The sequence below is a fragment of the Papaver somniferum genome, chromosome 5, assembly GCF_003573695.1.
Source record: "Papaver somniferum cultivar HN1 chromosome 5, ASM357369v1, whole genome shotgun sequence".
Classification (NCBI taxonomy): Eukaryota; Viridiplantae; Streptophyta; class Magnoliopsida; order Ranunculales; family Papaveraceae; genus Papaver; species Papaver somniferum.
In genome coordinates, this window is record NC_039362.1 from 186488885 (window position 1) to 186503851 (window position 14967).

The 14967-nt window shown below is 36.4% G+C and overlaps 2 protein-coding genes across 3 annotated transcripts; one reads left to right on the forward strand and one right to left on the reverse strand.

The window, feature by feature from the left end:
- The first annotated feature begins 6790 nt into the window (after positions 1-6790).
- On the forward strand, positions 6791-11250 carry LOC113283952 (riboflavin biosynthesis protein PYRR, chloroplastic-like). 2 transcript variants are annotated; one of them, XM_026533329.1, is made up of 9 exons: positions 6791-7254; positions 7755-7889; positions 8299-8398; positions 8554-8679; positions 8801-9114; positions 9293-9412; positions 9700-9945; positions 10029-10154; positions 10765-11250. In XM_026533329.1, exons 1-9 carry the CDS (start codon positions 6904-6906, stop codon positions 11011-11013), a joined length of 1767 nt encoding a protein of 588 aa, XP_026389114.1. In that variant the 5' UTR covers positions 6791-6903; the 3' UTR covers positions 11014-11250. The 2 variants fall into 2 exon arrangements, with proteins under 2 accessions (XP_026389114.1, XP_026389115.1); XM_026533330.1 differs by lacking the exon at positions 9293-9412.
- Positions 11251-11348: 98 nt separating this feature from the next.
- Positions 11349-12743, reverse strand: LOC113280318 (serpin-ZX-like). The gene is made up of 2 exons (XM_026528962.1): positions 12279-12743; positions 11349-12188 (listed from the first exon to the last, which is right to left on the reverse strand). The coding sequence occupies exons 1-2, from the start codon at positions 12741-12743 to the stop codon at positions 11349-11351; spliced, it is 1305 nt and encodes a 434-aa protein (XP_026384747.1).
- Positions 12744-14967: the final 2224 nt, after the last annotated feature.

The following is a 14967-nucleotide window of genomic DNA, read 5'->3' on the forward strand; positions in this document are numbered from 1 at the left end:
ACTTAAGGTGACTAGTTTAGGAGTTTGTAATTCTTAAACACAGCAGATATTTTCGGTTCGAAAACTTCTACCAGTATGCGTACGTGTACGCATACTTATGTTGTCTCCTTCACCAATTTTGTATACACACATATGCATACACTTGGTTCCCGGTTTATGGATTTATACACTAATGTGTGAACACAATATATATGATTATATCCAAAGATGGTTATATCATCAACTCTTAATTTCAATCATCGAAACTTTCTTAGAGGAAACTATTTTTCGTCAAAGCAATTTTCAAGTTATTGAAATTATCATAATGAAACATTTTAAGGAAACACCAAATGATTGTATCATACAAACCATGTACGATGTAACTCGACAATTTTCATATGATCTTATTCAGACTTTCGTCACGAATGTAAGATGAACATGGCTAAAGCGGAAGCTTTCCAACATATATTTCAAGAAATATATAAGCGAGATAAACTCAGCTTGAAATCTCAAATGTGTATAATAGAAAACTATGTCGTAACACGACTTATGTCTCAATATAGGAGATATAGTATAAATAGACTTTCAAGTGATAAATGAGTTTAAGTCTCCACATATCTTTTCTTGATGAATTTCCTCAAGCTACCCTTAGTAGTTCTTCGTCTTCAAATGATGAACGCCGAGAGATCTAAGCTCAACTACACTATTTATGTTCTAGTCCGAGACATCTATAAATAGGCTAGAAATCAAGACTTATAGTTTTGATCACTAACATTGATAAACATGCTTGAGATAGCAATGCATGCGAGTTCGTCCGAGCAATGCTCTAACAACCTTTCCGCCATAAATATGGTAAAACCTGAGCAGGAGATAATCAACACATGGATACATCTTGCCAAGATTTCTTTTCACATTTTGCACATTGCAAAATATGCATACAAGGTGATATTCTCATTGGAGCACACGAAAGATGAAAACAACTAAGGCATCAAGATTAAATCAGTTCCTGCAAATTGAAAAGATACAGTCAATACATCATTTAACTCGTCTAAGAAGGAAATTAGTATCAGAACTGCAAATTGAGCAGCCAATTAGTTACGATAGAAGTATAACTACAAAGCAGGGAGTTAAAAAAACTTTCTGAACCAGTAGCAACTAGAACTGGAGAAGTTCTTGTGCTTATGCATATATCTTTAATCTGCAACATTAGAACATGCGCATGAAAAGTTACTCACATAAAAGAGAAGACATGTCCATGAAAAGTTAATCTGCAAATATCTAACTCGTATTAGTATAAGTGCCCGTTTCAAACGGGGATGTGGGGCTCTCACATTAATATGTAAAATTATACACTTCAGATAACCCAATTACAGTCCCACTGTACAAAAGGATGAAGCCAACAAAATCTGTGACCAAAATTCAAGGGATTTGTTTCCTTTCAGATATGAACTTTCCTAGAAGTATAATGAAATAATCATTACTAAGAAAGAATGTACCTTATATACGAGGAGTTTCAATTTGATCATCAAATGGCATCTTCATCAGCTAAACCATCTATTCCTGTTGTACTTGTCTCAGAGCTACCATCTGTATTCTTTAATTGCACAATATTGTCTTTTAAGATTTCAAGAGTTTTGTCTTTTGCTTACTTTTATGTCAACAAACGAAGAAAAAATACCAGTGATAGAGAAAGAATAACTAGTGGAACTGGAAATCTACTGGCTAACTAACATATCCTGTCACAGAATCTCAAAATTGTAAATGAGCATACTATGAATACATGAGACTCCTACCAAGCTTATTACCGTACAAGTTCACCAACAACAAGGATAAATTGAATAAAGTTCATGGAAAAAACATCCCACATAATCAAATAGTATCCAACCGTTATACCATTCGAGTATCAGTTTCATAAAAGTAAAGGGATTTACCTTACTTAACCCAAAGATGATGACCAAATCCATGAAACTGGAACCCTTTGAATATTTCACAATCACCCATTTGTCCACCATAAATTTTCATCCCAACAGCTATTTCTTGTCTTATTACAGACACCGGAAACCACTGAAATCCAATTTAATACTGATTTCCAAATTCCATTACAGAAAACATCTCATGTTCCCTCTTCTTACTGTTTCCGAAAACATCTCATGTTCCCTTGTATCTTCTTTACTTCACTGACTTCACTTTGATACATCCCTTCTTATAATACTTCCTCTCGATTAACAACACAAAGAGACTTTAGAAATTGAGGAAAGAGTACTACAAAATTCAATTTATAAAGAGATAAAAACAATAACTATAAGTGAACTGAAGTAGTGAGAAACACGAACCCTAGAAAAAAAATTATTTAAAAATCCAATCATCAATTCGAAGTGAATTAAATGTTGTTAGGTTTTTGAAACCCTAAAATAACTTCTTGAAAATTTTCAGAACATAAGCCAATACCATCTGAAAAACGATCGAATTATAAGAATCAGAAGAGATGAAACTTACCCCAATTGCTAGAATCGGTTGATGAATATCTTGGCTTTTTTCGATCTTGTTCTTCACTGAACAGAAAAGAGATGATTAAATATTGAAACCTTAACACTTAATCCAAAATCTAACAGACAAAAGATAGAAACATATGCCTTCTAAGCTGAGATTCAAGATCAGTTAATCAAAGCTCCAGATCTGGCGAACCCTAAAATGAAATCGGAAAAAAAAGATATTAGATAAAACCCTAAATTATGATTTAACAAAGACGAAGCCCTAAAATCGAAAAACTGATAATGAATTACACAGATCTAAATCCTAAACGCGATTAACATTACACGGTTCTTCAAAGATCAGATGATTAACCTTACACATTTGAGAGTGAAGATAAGAGAGGCAGGAGGAGAAAAAGAGAAAGAGAAAAGAAAATGAAGAATGAGATGAAAATTCAAGAAAAGGGGAGAAATGGTTGATTGTGAACTGCAAATATGTGAATGGCACACACAGGGTGGAAACATCCTCTAGTTCAACGAGTGTGCGGTGGAAAAAAAATATCATGCATGTGAATAGCACGCCTAAAACCTCCAAGTGTTACGACCCAAGTGTGACCAAGCGTGTGAGTTGCACGCTTATAAAATTTTTTGTAACTGTTGACCTCTGTTACAAAATTTTGAAAAATTTGTAACGGCTCTTACCTGTTACAAATTTTTTCGTAACGGCCATTTGTAACGGGAATTTCGTAACGGCCACAAGACCGTTACGAATTGTTGTTAAGAATCCGGGAATTTGGTGTAGTGTCAAATGACTCAAACGAACTAGTTAGAGAGATGTTCAATTGCTTAGATCTCATATAAGTATACAAGACACAATCGAAACAAAAACATTATTCATTCACTCGAATCGGTTCATGAACATTATAGCCACGGTTTGCAAAGATTGCATTTTTTAACATATAAATGTCTTAGTTCACGAATTAAACTGTTTTTATAAAATAACCTTCTTAAGTACGCATACCTGGTATACATACTTAAGTACCCGAATTAAGTTTGTTTTTAGTTCAAAAACTCCAGCAGAAATTCATGAGATTTGAACTTCCGACAGTACGCGTACTGGTACGCGGACTTTAGTTCTGGTTATCCTGAGCAGCAAAGTACGCATACTTTGGCTCAAGGATTATGGAATTATACAAGTATGAGTTATAAGCTTATTTCCAATCATGGTTATATATTCTAAACTCTCATTTCAATCATTGAAACATTCTTAAAGGACGTTATACAGTTGTTGTTCACAAACTATTTTTCATCGAAGCGATTTTCAAGTAGTTGAAACAAATATGTCTTTCGTCACTAGTAAAGATGAACTTGGCCAAAGAAAAATCTTACCAACACATATTTCGAGAAATAGATAAGATAGATAAACTCAGCTCGAAATAGTACATGTGTATAATCATAGTCTATATACGACTTTTGTCTCAAGTTAGGAGATAAAGTAGACTTTTGAGTGATAGATAAGTTCAAGTCTCCACATACCTTTTTATCGATGAAGTTCCACCAGTTCCTTGAGTAGTTCTCTGTCTTCGCATGATGAACACCGTGGAGTCTAGAGCTCAGCTACACTTTCTATCCTAGTCCGAGACTTAGCTATTAATAGACTAGAAATCAAGACTTATAGTTTTGGAAACTAAACTTTACAAACAAGCTTGAGATAGCAACGTTTGCGAGTTCGACCGAGCAGTGCTCTAACAAGAATCCCTAAACGTAGATTCTGACGGTGAGGTGATTCCTGGTTTAGATATTGATGGTAAACCTGTAATTATTGAGGTTGGTCAGAGTACCATGAAAGAGGATACCGAGGAATCTGAGGATGATGAAAAAGAAAGTGAAGATGAAGGTTATGGATCTGCTACTTCAACCAGGAGTGACTGTGGCCGCCACTTTTACTATGAGGATGAAGATTTTGAAAACGACTATGATGATAATCAATGGTGATCATCGGAAGAGTATGAGAAGGACTCTTGGAGGAGGAATTATAGAGATTACATTTTATACAGTTTCTTGAACTGCTTTGTAAATATATGCAGGGGTTCTTGTTATGCTTGTAGTTGCTGAAATTGATGAATGTACTTAGTCTCTCATTATCTTTTGTTTGCTGGGTATAAATCATATTGGTTGTTGTTGGTTTTGAAAAGAAATTATTGGTGTTGTTAGAGATGAAAGCAGACAGGTTTTGATGTTTTTATTGATCCGTCGGAATAATATTAATGATAATAGGCACTGTAGTTAATTTCGTTCATATCGGCCAAAATATCGTCGTTTTTTCGGTTTCGCCAATGAAGCAAGACGAGATGTAAATTTCGCCGAGACGAGATTCTGGTGATAAAATCGTCTGAATCGGTTATCCCGGTCCGACATTTTGTTTCAAAATCGGCCAAGATGAGGAAATTTTCGAAAATAAAAAAAATTCTGATATTTGCGGAAATAAAACTTATCCCTCGTACATACTTTTTTGGGAAGAAATAAGGTTGATCGTTATGGTGTATCCAGAAGTTATTTAATTATATTTTTCAGCTTATTTGATTGGTCCATTTCCTTAAAGGGTCAAGGTCCCATCCTAATCAAATCCAAATTCCTTTGTTTTTTCTTTTTTGAAAGACCGAGTTCCTGTTCTACCACTTAACTCAATTATGAGGTTATCACTTGGTTTTAATCCAAGAGAGAAAGAGACCAAAAAATGTGAAATAATAAGTATTATGAATTCAAGCTTTTATGGTTAAAGGAATAAGTATGTGGTTCTGATCAACGGGAGTAACCTAGGTCTAGATCTACTACAATTGACGGGTGGAAATTAAGATCCAACGTCTAATATTCACTGGAAATATATCGGATATTGCACCGAGATTTGAAATCGGAATCTCCCTAATACAAAATTGTACCAGTGTCTCGGTCCCTGAACGAGACAAACCAAAATCCGATGTTGACTACATCGGTAATAGTTATGTTATTTTGTCTTTGTTAGTGGTTATAGATTCAAAAAATTTTGCAGTCTTTTGGTGTAAATTTGTGGGTCGTGAATTTGTAAATATCGGGAGCAGGATGTGAAGGTGTCTGGTATAATGAATAGATTTCTGATTTGTTAAGTTAAAGTTGATTTGGGAAATGAGTTAGTAATCAAGCTGGAAATTCTGAAAATTGCAGTGTTTTTTTTTTTTGAAGCATGTTGCAGTGGTTGTTTCTTAGACTAACTTGACATTTGATTATGAAAATTCCAGATCTCTAGATTTGTATCCCCTTTAGTAATCGTGTAGTTTTAGCCAATCTAAAAAGCTAACACTATGTTTGTTTACTCCTGACTCGTCTAAATTGTCTTGATCTGAGTGAAATCACTTGACTCATCTGGATCTGACTCGATATATTTGTTTTGAGTCAGATCCGACTCATCTGACTCGAAAAACGTGAGTCAGTGGTTTGGTCCAGTGAATTAGGGGTATTTTGTTACTTAACTCAAATAGGTCCAAGTCAGGGGTTATGTCTGAGTCAGAGGTCGAGTAAGATCTGACTCAAAATGCAAAACGAACAGTCTGACTATTGACTCGGCCCGAGTCAGAGATTGACTCAAATCCAGACGCCGAATCATCTGCAGACAAACAAGGCCTAACTTGATGTTTGAATATGAAATATCCGGATCTCTGGATTTGTATCCCTCGTAGTAATTGTATCCCCTTTAGTAATCCTGTAGTTTTAGCCAATACAAAAAGCTAACACCATGTTTGTTTATTCCTAACTCATCTGAATTGTCTGGATCTGAGTCATCTGGATCTGAGTAAAATCACCTGACTCATCTGGATCTGACTCGATATGTTTGTTTAGAGTCAGATCCGATTCATCTGACTCGAAAAACGTGAGTCAGTGGTTTGGTCCCGTGAATCAAGGATATTTTGTTACCTAATTCAAATGGGTCCGAGTCAGGGATTATGTCTGAGTTAGAGGTCGAGTCAGATCTGACTCAAAATGCAGAACGAACGATCTAACTGCTGACTCGGCCCAAGTTAGAAATTGACTCAAATCCAGACGCCGAGTCCGTAGCCAAACAAGGTATAACTTGATGTTTGCATATGAAATATCCGGATCTCTGGATTTGTCTCTCTCGTAGTAATAGTGTATATTTAGCCAATATAAAATACAAAATTTTATCATCTGATATACATTCTCAAAAATTATTAGCCGTCCAGTTATCTGACAGTAAGTAGTACCGGTAAACAGTGAAAACATAACTCAAATAAAATAAGAAAGAATCTATTCACATAAATTCATTCTCAAAAAACACTTCACAAAATCTTTAAAGAAATCACAGGATACCACTAAACAATGATACCCATTAAATATAAAAATTGATTATTTTGAGAAACCGAAATGAGAAAGTGAAGTTCTATCACCAAAAATCTCTCTAATGGCGTTTTCTATAATGGGTGCTGCTTTTCAAACCCCAATTATCTGCAACATCAAAAACAATTACAATAACAATAGTAGTTATTCACTTGAAGCTAATCATATTCGAAGAGCAGCAGAAATTGCTGATAAATCTGCTGGATTTACATCACCACATCCAAACTTTGGATGTGTAATTGCAAAGGGTGTGAATATAGTTGGAGAAGGGTTTTTATACGCACAAGGTACTAAATGTGCTGAATTACAAGCAGTTGAAGCAGCTAGAGAATTATCTAATGGTGCTACTGCTTATCTTAATATGGAACCTGGTGATTGTCATGGTGATCAAACTGCTGTTTCTGCCCTAATTAAGGTATCCTTACTCTACCTTTTAGTGTTTTTTGTTCTGGGTTTTTTGTTTGATGTTGTTAAATTCCTTAAAGATGTCATTTTTGATTGAAAATTTAGGTATGGAATTCATGGGGTTTGTTCTTATTTGGATTCATTGTTAGGATTAAGATAGATTATATGCAAAAGAGAGAAAATTGACTCGAAGGGGTCTTGAGAATTCCCAATTTTATATCAGAAACATGCCCATTTCAATAGTTCTCGTTTAGGGTATACTCATTGTAAATGAGAAACAGATAAACCTAGGATGTTGCAAGAACTGTTTTGGGTTTGATTGACATGATTTTGTGCCGTTCTGGTTGACTATTCATGTGGAGGTATATTGGAATTTTACACTTCTAATTTGGACTAGAGTCTCCAAATCTCTATATATGATAATGTAAGGTTCTTTTTTGATTGGTTTGTATTTTTATATATTCCGCTTACGGTTTCAGGTGTCATAGACCACTGATATGTGTACAACAGGCAGGAATCTCAAGAGTTGTTCTGGGAATCAGACATCCATTAAAGCATCTTCGAGGCAATGCTATACGTTCATTAAGAAGTGAAGGAGTTCAGGTTGATGTTCTTGGAGAGGACTTGCAGAGTCAATCAATTGAGGTGGGAAAGTATTCACAACATAGCTCGTGTAGCGTTTGAAACTTAGCAGCCTTCCTTGTGTTTTTATAATGCTTATGACTATGACTTTGAGTTTCGTTAATATTTTGAAAATTTATCAGTGATACTTGTATTCATTAATCAAGTGCACGCTGAGAAACCCTGCTTCAACATATGCTGCATTCAAAATCTATTCTCTCTACACTTCATTCCATATCTAAGCACTACAATTGTTACTGTAGCTTCAATGTTTGCTGTTAAGTTATCTCTCTACCATAGAACACCCGGCAGTTGGAAATGATATTCAAGTCTTTTTTGTTTTTCTCCATAACCTATGTATCCAAATACCAATGATCTGTGTCTTCTGTTCCTTTATTCATCTAACTCTACAAATCAACGTGGCATTGGTTAGGAAGCTTTGAAATCATGTTTCCTGGTGAATGCTCCTTTACTCTACAGAGCTGCTTCCCGAGTTCCCTTCTCTGTTCTCAAGTATGCTATGACCCTTGATGGTAAGTCTTTTTTGACGCTTTAAACTGAGACTGTCAATCTATTCTTGATCGGGAGGTCTTTGTTACTAATGGAAGTTTTTCTGACTCGGTGAACTTCCTAACCACAATACATTGAAGTGAATTCTCTAATTGAGCTTGTTTTTACATGATGACAGGAAAAATTGCAGCTAGTAGTGGACATGCATGGTGGATCAGCAGCAAAGAATCTAGGCATCGGGTATTTGAAATTCGAGGCAGATGTGATGCCATAATTGTAGGAGGAAATACCGTCCGCCGCGATGGTATGACTCTTTTGTATAATCTTCACCTCCACTTTTAAGGCACTATGCTGTAGTTGCTGCTATTATGTTGTTGTGTAAAGGTTATTTTGCACCTTACCTTCCTTTTCTTGTCTCGAGTTAGATCCGAAGCTAACAGCAAGACATGGAGGCGGGCATACGCCTGTAAGGATAGTTATGTCACAAACTCTTAATCTTCCCGAGGTTGGGAACCTTTGGGATGTCTCCGAGGTACGCACTATAGTTGCGACACAGAGGGGTGCAAGAAAGAGTTTCCAGAAATTACTTGCTTCTAAAGGAGTTGAAGTGGTCGAGTTTGACATTTTAAACACAAGGAGTGTCATGGAATATTGCTATGATCGTGGATATCTGTCAGTTTTGTGGGAATGCGGAGGGACTTTAGCTGCTTCTGCTATATCTTCTGGTTGTGTACACAAGGTAATTTTCGTATTATTTATCTTTCCACCCAAGAAGCGTTTGTCTTAAACATTATTATTTTTCACCGTAATTTCGTTCGTGGATGATCTTTATACACAATAAGAAAAGCTGTGGACATTGCATAGGATCTACCTAGTTACGACTACTCATATATCTTATCTACAACGAATTTATACAGGTTTATGCATTTGTTGCTCCCAAAATCATTGGTGGAAAAAATGCTCCAACTCCTGTTGGTGAACTTGGAATGGTTGAGATGTCACAAGCACTGAACTTGATCGATGTTTCCTTTGAGCAGGTTGATGCTGGCATGACTTTTTAGGTTTAAAAAAGTAAATATAGAAATCAGTTTTCTTTTGCGATATTAAAAATTGTTTGTACAAATGCTATGAACCTTTTTCTTACCATTATTACTAATCATCCAGGTCTTTCTCCTCTGTATGCCTTGTAAAAAAAATTATTCAATGGCAGAGTAGCTCTATTTACACAAAGCCAAACTATATGGGCACATGAGAAAGTTCGATATTACTGAACGATTATGTAAGGTTACAATTTCCATCATGACATATATCTTATGGATTGCAGATTGGTCCGGACATGCTTGTTACTGGATTTCTTCAGCCCATTCCAGACTTGACACCTGTAATCCCTTCGATTGACGAAACTTCAGCAATTGATCCAAGTTTCACTCCCTACGAAGCAAGCATCAAATTCTTCTACAAGACATGGGACCCTTATGGAGCTTTCTCAAACTTCTCTGCTCATCCTTTACAAATGCCTGATGGAAATGGAGGTTATTTGACATGGCCAAGTGTTGAGCATTATTATCAGGTGAACTTCTAAAACTTAACAAGTTCTGTTCGCTGTCACATCTGAATCTAGAAAGTTATTAAGTGCTTTTCACTCTTTTGCAGGCACACAAATTTGCTGGTGTTGATGATCTAGTGGCAAAAGATTGTGTTGAACAAATAAAATCTGCAAAGAGCCCCGAAGAAGCTGCACGTATTGGAAGGGCTCTTCAAAGGAAACATCCTAATTTGGTATGCCTCTTAAAACATGCATGGGCTACGCATTAGATTACTAACCCTGTTTAGAAAACAATACATTTAAATGTATAACCCAATTGAATTTTAATTGAAGGTAATGAGGGTGAAATGGATGGCGGTACAGTGGTATAGACTAGACGTCAGATGCATAACCCTTTTTGAAACCATGACAGTTTAAATATATAACCCTGTATACTTTTTAACGGGAAGTAACGAGGTGTGCAGTAGTAACTCATTATCCGAGTTTGTTTGGCTTGATTAAAACTTCAAGCAGATTCCCACAGAGTAAAACTGATAGCACTCGCTGAAAACAGCCCTAGGTTTATTCCATTCTGTGGGCCTTAAACTACCTTGAGAAGACGAGATTATATCAGACCATGACAAGAAAAATTTGAGGAGACGAGATTATATCAAACCATGACAAAAAAAAAGATTGTTGGATAGGAATCTGTTAGCAGTGTGCTATTGTTCGTAAATCCAACATTAGTGCACTTACCTGGCAGTTGCAACTTTAGTAACCAAGTACTAGTATGTTTTTCTCTTTTTTGTTATATTGACAGATTTTTTTTTACATATATTGCCTGTTTTTGTTTTGCTAATGCAGGTGAGATCTGATTGGGACACTGCGAAAATTGAGGTTATGTACAGAGCTCTGAAATGCAAGTTTTCTATCTACCCTCATTTGAATTCGATGTTACTGTCCACGGAAGGATCTGTTCTTGTTGAAGCCTCACCGCATGATCTTTTTTGGGGTGGAGGACGGGAGGGAGAAGGCCTAAATTACCTCGGCCGGTTGTTAATGCAGTTGAGATCAGAGTTCTTGGGAGAGCCTTCAACATCAATTTCACAGTAAAAATATTTTAACACACCAGGATGATGGTGTTACAATAACAATTTTGAATATGAAACTTCGAGCAACTTGTTCCAGATGTCCAAGTCTGCAATTCTTGGCTCCTTTTCTTTAACCCGACTGGCGAGAGATGTGGTTGTCATTAAGGCTGTTATACATTTTGTGAAAGAAAATCCAAAATATTAAAAACATGGAAATTGCAACAAAGAAAGGGTGTTATGTCCGAAATTACAAGTAAAACCGACTTTACATTTGAACTGAAAGAGGAAAAGTAGTAGCTAATCTAAACTACTTAATGAAACCAAAAACAGAGCTTCGGAGATAATCCCATGTCAGCATCACGAATTCAACAAAGGATTAAGGACATGCCCCATGAACAACACCGCACCACTTTGCTCCTCTCTGATAATGAACATGAAAGGATGATCCGCCACAAAATCAACACGAGGAGGTGGTGTACGAGGACGCATCATGCAACACACCACACCCGTAACAGCAGTCGAAGCAGCAGCTTCAGTTCCTTTTTCATCAACTTCAACAAAACACTTGTGAAAAACTTTGTCCACATGAAGCTTGCTATATTTACTAGTACCATCAATATTCACCATCTCCGTCAGCTCAGCTTGAGATTCATCAAAAGGCAAAACTATACCCATTTCCTTGAGTACTCTTGATGCTTCAAAATCAAAAAGGATTTTGAATTTGGGAACCTTAATTTCTCCCGGTGGCACCTTACTCTGATTGGCTGGGACATATCTATGCAGAAAACTAGAGGGATTAGAACTCACCTCTGCTATAAGTTCACCAAGCCCATCTCGTTGCTCTGGTAAAACCATATACATAGAAAAACTTGGACCACTAGCATTTTCGTGTGTTTCCGAAGATTTGTATGGTAGTTGAAGTACTCTGAAGCTATCATAACATGTAATATATTGGCATTCTTTGGAAGACATGAAGGGAACACGCACTGTTTTTTCCCCATTCAGGAGATAGAACTTCGATTTCTTGGTTAGCTTTTCATCAAACGGATTTCGACTCCAACATCCTTTGAAATAGAGTGCACTTGCCAATATAAATTTTGTACGTTCATCAACTGCTCCGTCGGGAAGAAGATTTTTAATTAATCCATTTGTTTCCTTTTCAACCCACCTATTCACCTCCTTCTGCACCTTTTGGCTCTAAATAAAATAAATTAAGATCAATACAACGATATGAAAGTTTATAGAGAAAGGTTGTTCTAAACATCAAACCAGTGAAAATTGCCATACCTTGTTTATGAAATCCGCAGTTTTGGCTTCTGATCTATATCTTGCGGTGGCAACTTCTTGAAATGAAGGTTTAATGGGACAAGATTTTTCAATCCAAACGCCGGCAACAAAAGAAAATTTGGGTTCAGTTCGTACTTCGCATAATGTTTCAATGAGCTTAGAGTTAACAGAATTTAGGTTGGTGAGGCTTGCAGTGTTGAGGAAGCCTAATATCTGTTTTAAGGTTTCACCACTTGCCCCAGAAGCTAATAAACCTAGAGCACTGTCGATTGAGAACGGAGAGAATACAAAATTCTTGTTTTCCGACTCCTTTAACCAGACATCTTGCACTAGTTTCATGCATGAATTAGCAGTGCTTTTGTTGCTAGTTTCTGGTATCTTTGGTTTTTTCACAGTTCTTTTTGTTGACGATGATGATCCTTGAACTTTGAATAATGGAGGTTTTACTTTTAGTTTGTTTTCCATAGCAGACCATTGCAATTTGCAGAAAAACCCTACTGTACCCACTCTTTACATGTAAATGTACTGTTTATATAGCACAACGTGGAATACATTGGTGATGTGGCTGGTCATCTATCCAACAGGTAATTTATGAGAGGATGACTAGCATCCAACAAATGTCATCTGCACAGTTCTAGTATCATGCTTAGTAATATACACGTGTCCCTTATTCTGAACAGCATGACAATTCATGTCCATGATGACATAACGCATTTCATCCTATCCACGGGGTTTGGGCTTTTGTTGCTGCGATGACACTAGGGATTAGAGCTGGCAAACAAGCCAAAACCCGCGGGTTAATTCGTGCCCGGTCTGTGAAAATCCGAACCCGGCTCGGCTTGTTTCAAAACAAGCCGGTTTCGGGTTGGAGAAATGTCGGCTTGTGAGTAAATGGGTTAACCCGTCCCGTCCCGTGAATCCGCGGGTACAATCCGTAAAACCGTGAAGATTATTCTCTTTCTCTATCTTCGTGCACTATCTCATATCTATGTCAAAGTTTAGTAAGACCATTCTTCAACTCCATTAATCTCTACTATCAAAACTATGATACACCATGAGTATGCACCCCAGAGACATCATTTAAAAGCCATAAAAATTGAATCAACTTAAATGAAAATCATTTTCTTAATCAATTTCTACAACCCAGAAAATCAATCAATTTGTTGTTGGTCCAATTCCATATTTTATCAGAAAATCTCGATCAAACTCGATCGGAGTTAACAAAATCAATATCTTATTGAATATTTCTACTGATAACAATCAAATACATCCGTGAACAATTCTGATTCTCCAAAAAAGAATTCATTGAAATTGAAAAGAATAAATAGTCTAATTTCCACATTTTTTTTTATAAATCCATCACAGAACTAAATTAAGAAACAACAAGGAATTAATTTTATATCAACTTACTGATTTTGTAGCATGAGCAGACTCCTCCAATTTACAGTAAGAAGTAATCACCCTCCTAAAACATCAATTTCATCTTTAAATCCTTCCCTGAGCTTTTACATGAATTCCTAATTCTCAATTTCATCACAGAAACCCTATCTTCTCCATACCCTTCCACGAATCTGAAAATCAACTATCAATTCCACTTCTTAATTCCCAGTAATGAAAACCCCTCATCTACTACTCGACTTTATCCCCAGCTTTACACAAATCCTAAATGAATTTCATCTTCCCGGAACCATAACCCAAATTCCCCGATTCACTACCAGATCATCTTCAAAACTTCAAAATGTTAATTAAGTAAAAGACCCATAATTCTTCGTCCATCAACAGTTCTATACTCAATCTCATAATCAATTCTGTAACCCTAATTAACTGATTTCTTTCTTCTTCTTCCAGAGTTCAAATATATTCAACAACACCACCTATCTCATCGTACACATCAACACGAGTTCTTTGATTATACAAATTCCTCAATCGATACTCTCAAATCAAACCTCACAGTCGTCTCTCAAATCAGCAGAAGAAAAGAAGGAAGAAACGAGAAGAAAGAGGAAAAGAAGAATAGAGAAGAAATATAAAAGAAAATAAGAGTTATCCTCATTACTCTTGCCTTTGTTTTCTCCGAACTCCACCACGTGCGGTCACTGCGGTGTCTTAACTTATTTCTGAAACGGGCGGGCTAACCCGTGAACCCGCGGGTTAAACCCGTTACGGGCACGGGTTGAAGAAATAACAACCCGTGAAGAATTTCAACCCGCGGGTTTCAACCCGTATTAACCCGAACCCGTGGAACCCGCAACAGGCAAGCCCCGGCCCGCCCGTTTGCCAGCTCTACTAGGGATCAACGCGTGCCATAACGGCCCGGGCATAATTTTCATGCATTTATGTATTTTTCGATATATGAATATTAAATATAATATGTGTGAATATCATATTTACCTTTTTTCTTATTGTAAAAGTAAAGGAAGTCCCTATAGATATTTTTATTCTTCACTTCACAAATCCTTTTTAACGTTTTCCGCCTTGACGTTCTCCTATACTATGCCTCTCCTTTCTCGAGTTGTATCCTCAAGCCAGTAATGAAATTATATCGAAATTATTTTTTACATATTTTGGCCCCCGAAAAAACGTTATTTGATATGTTTTTTAGTTTATAAAGATATCTTATCGACCCTTTGAATGGGATTACTTTTCTGCACCTTTCTTATTTTAGTGAACGATGTTAGGATTTTCATGG

What these genes read in the sequence shown, in the direction of transcription:
- LOC113283952 (XM_026533329.1), top strand. Translation starts at nt 6,904, where the DNA reads ATGGCGTTTTCTATAATGGGTGCTGCTTTTCAAACCCCAATTATCTGC. An exon ending in TGCAGAGTCAATCAATTGAG is followed by an intron (nt 7,890 to 8,298) that starts GTGGGAAAGTAT and finishes GGCATTGGTTAG; the next exon opens with GAAGCTTTGAAATCATGTTT. An exon ending in GTGTTGAGCATTATTATCAG is followed by an intron (nt 9,946 to 10,028) that starts GTGAACTTCTAA and finishes ACTCTTTTGCAG; the next exon opens with GCACACAAATTTGCTGGTGT.
- LOC113280318 (XM_026528962.1), bottom strand. Translation starts at nt 12,743, where the DNA reads ATGGAAAACAAACTAAAAGTAAAACCTCCATTATTCAAAGTTCAAGGA. An exon ending in CTGCGGATTTCATAAACAAG is followed by an intron (nt 12,189 to 12,278) that starts GTATGGCAATTT and finishes TATTTTATTTAG; the next exon opens with AGCCAAAAGGTGCAGAAGGA.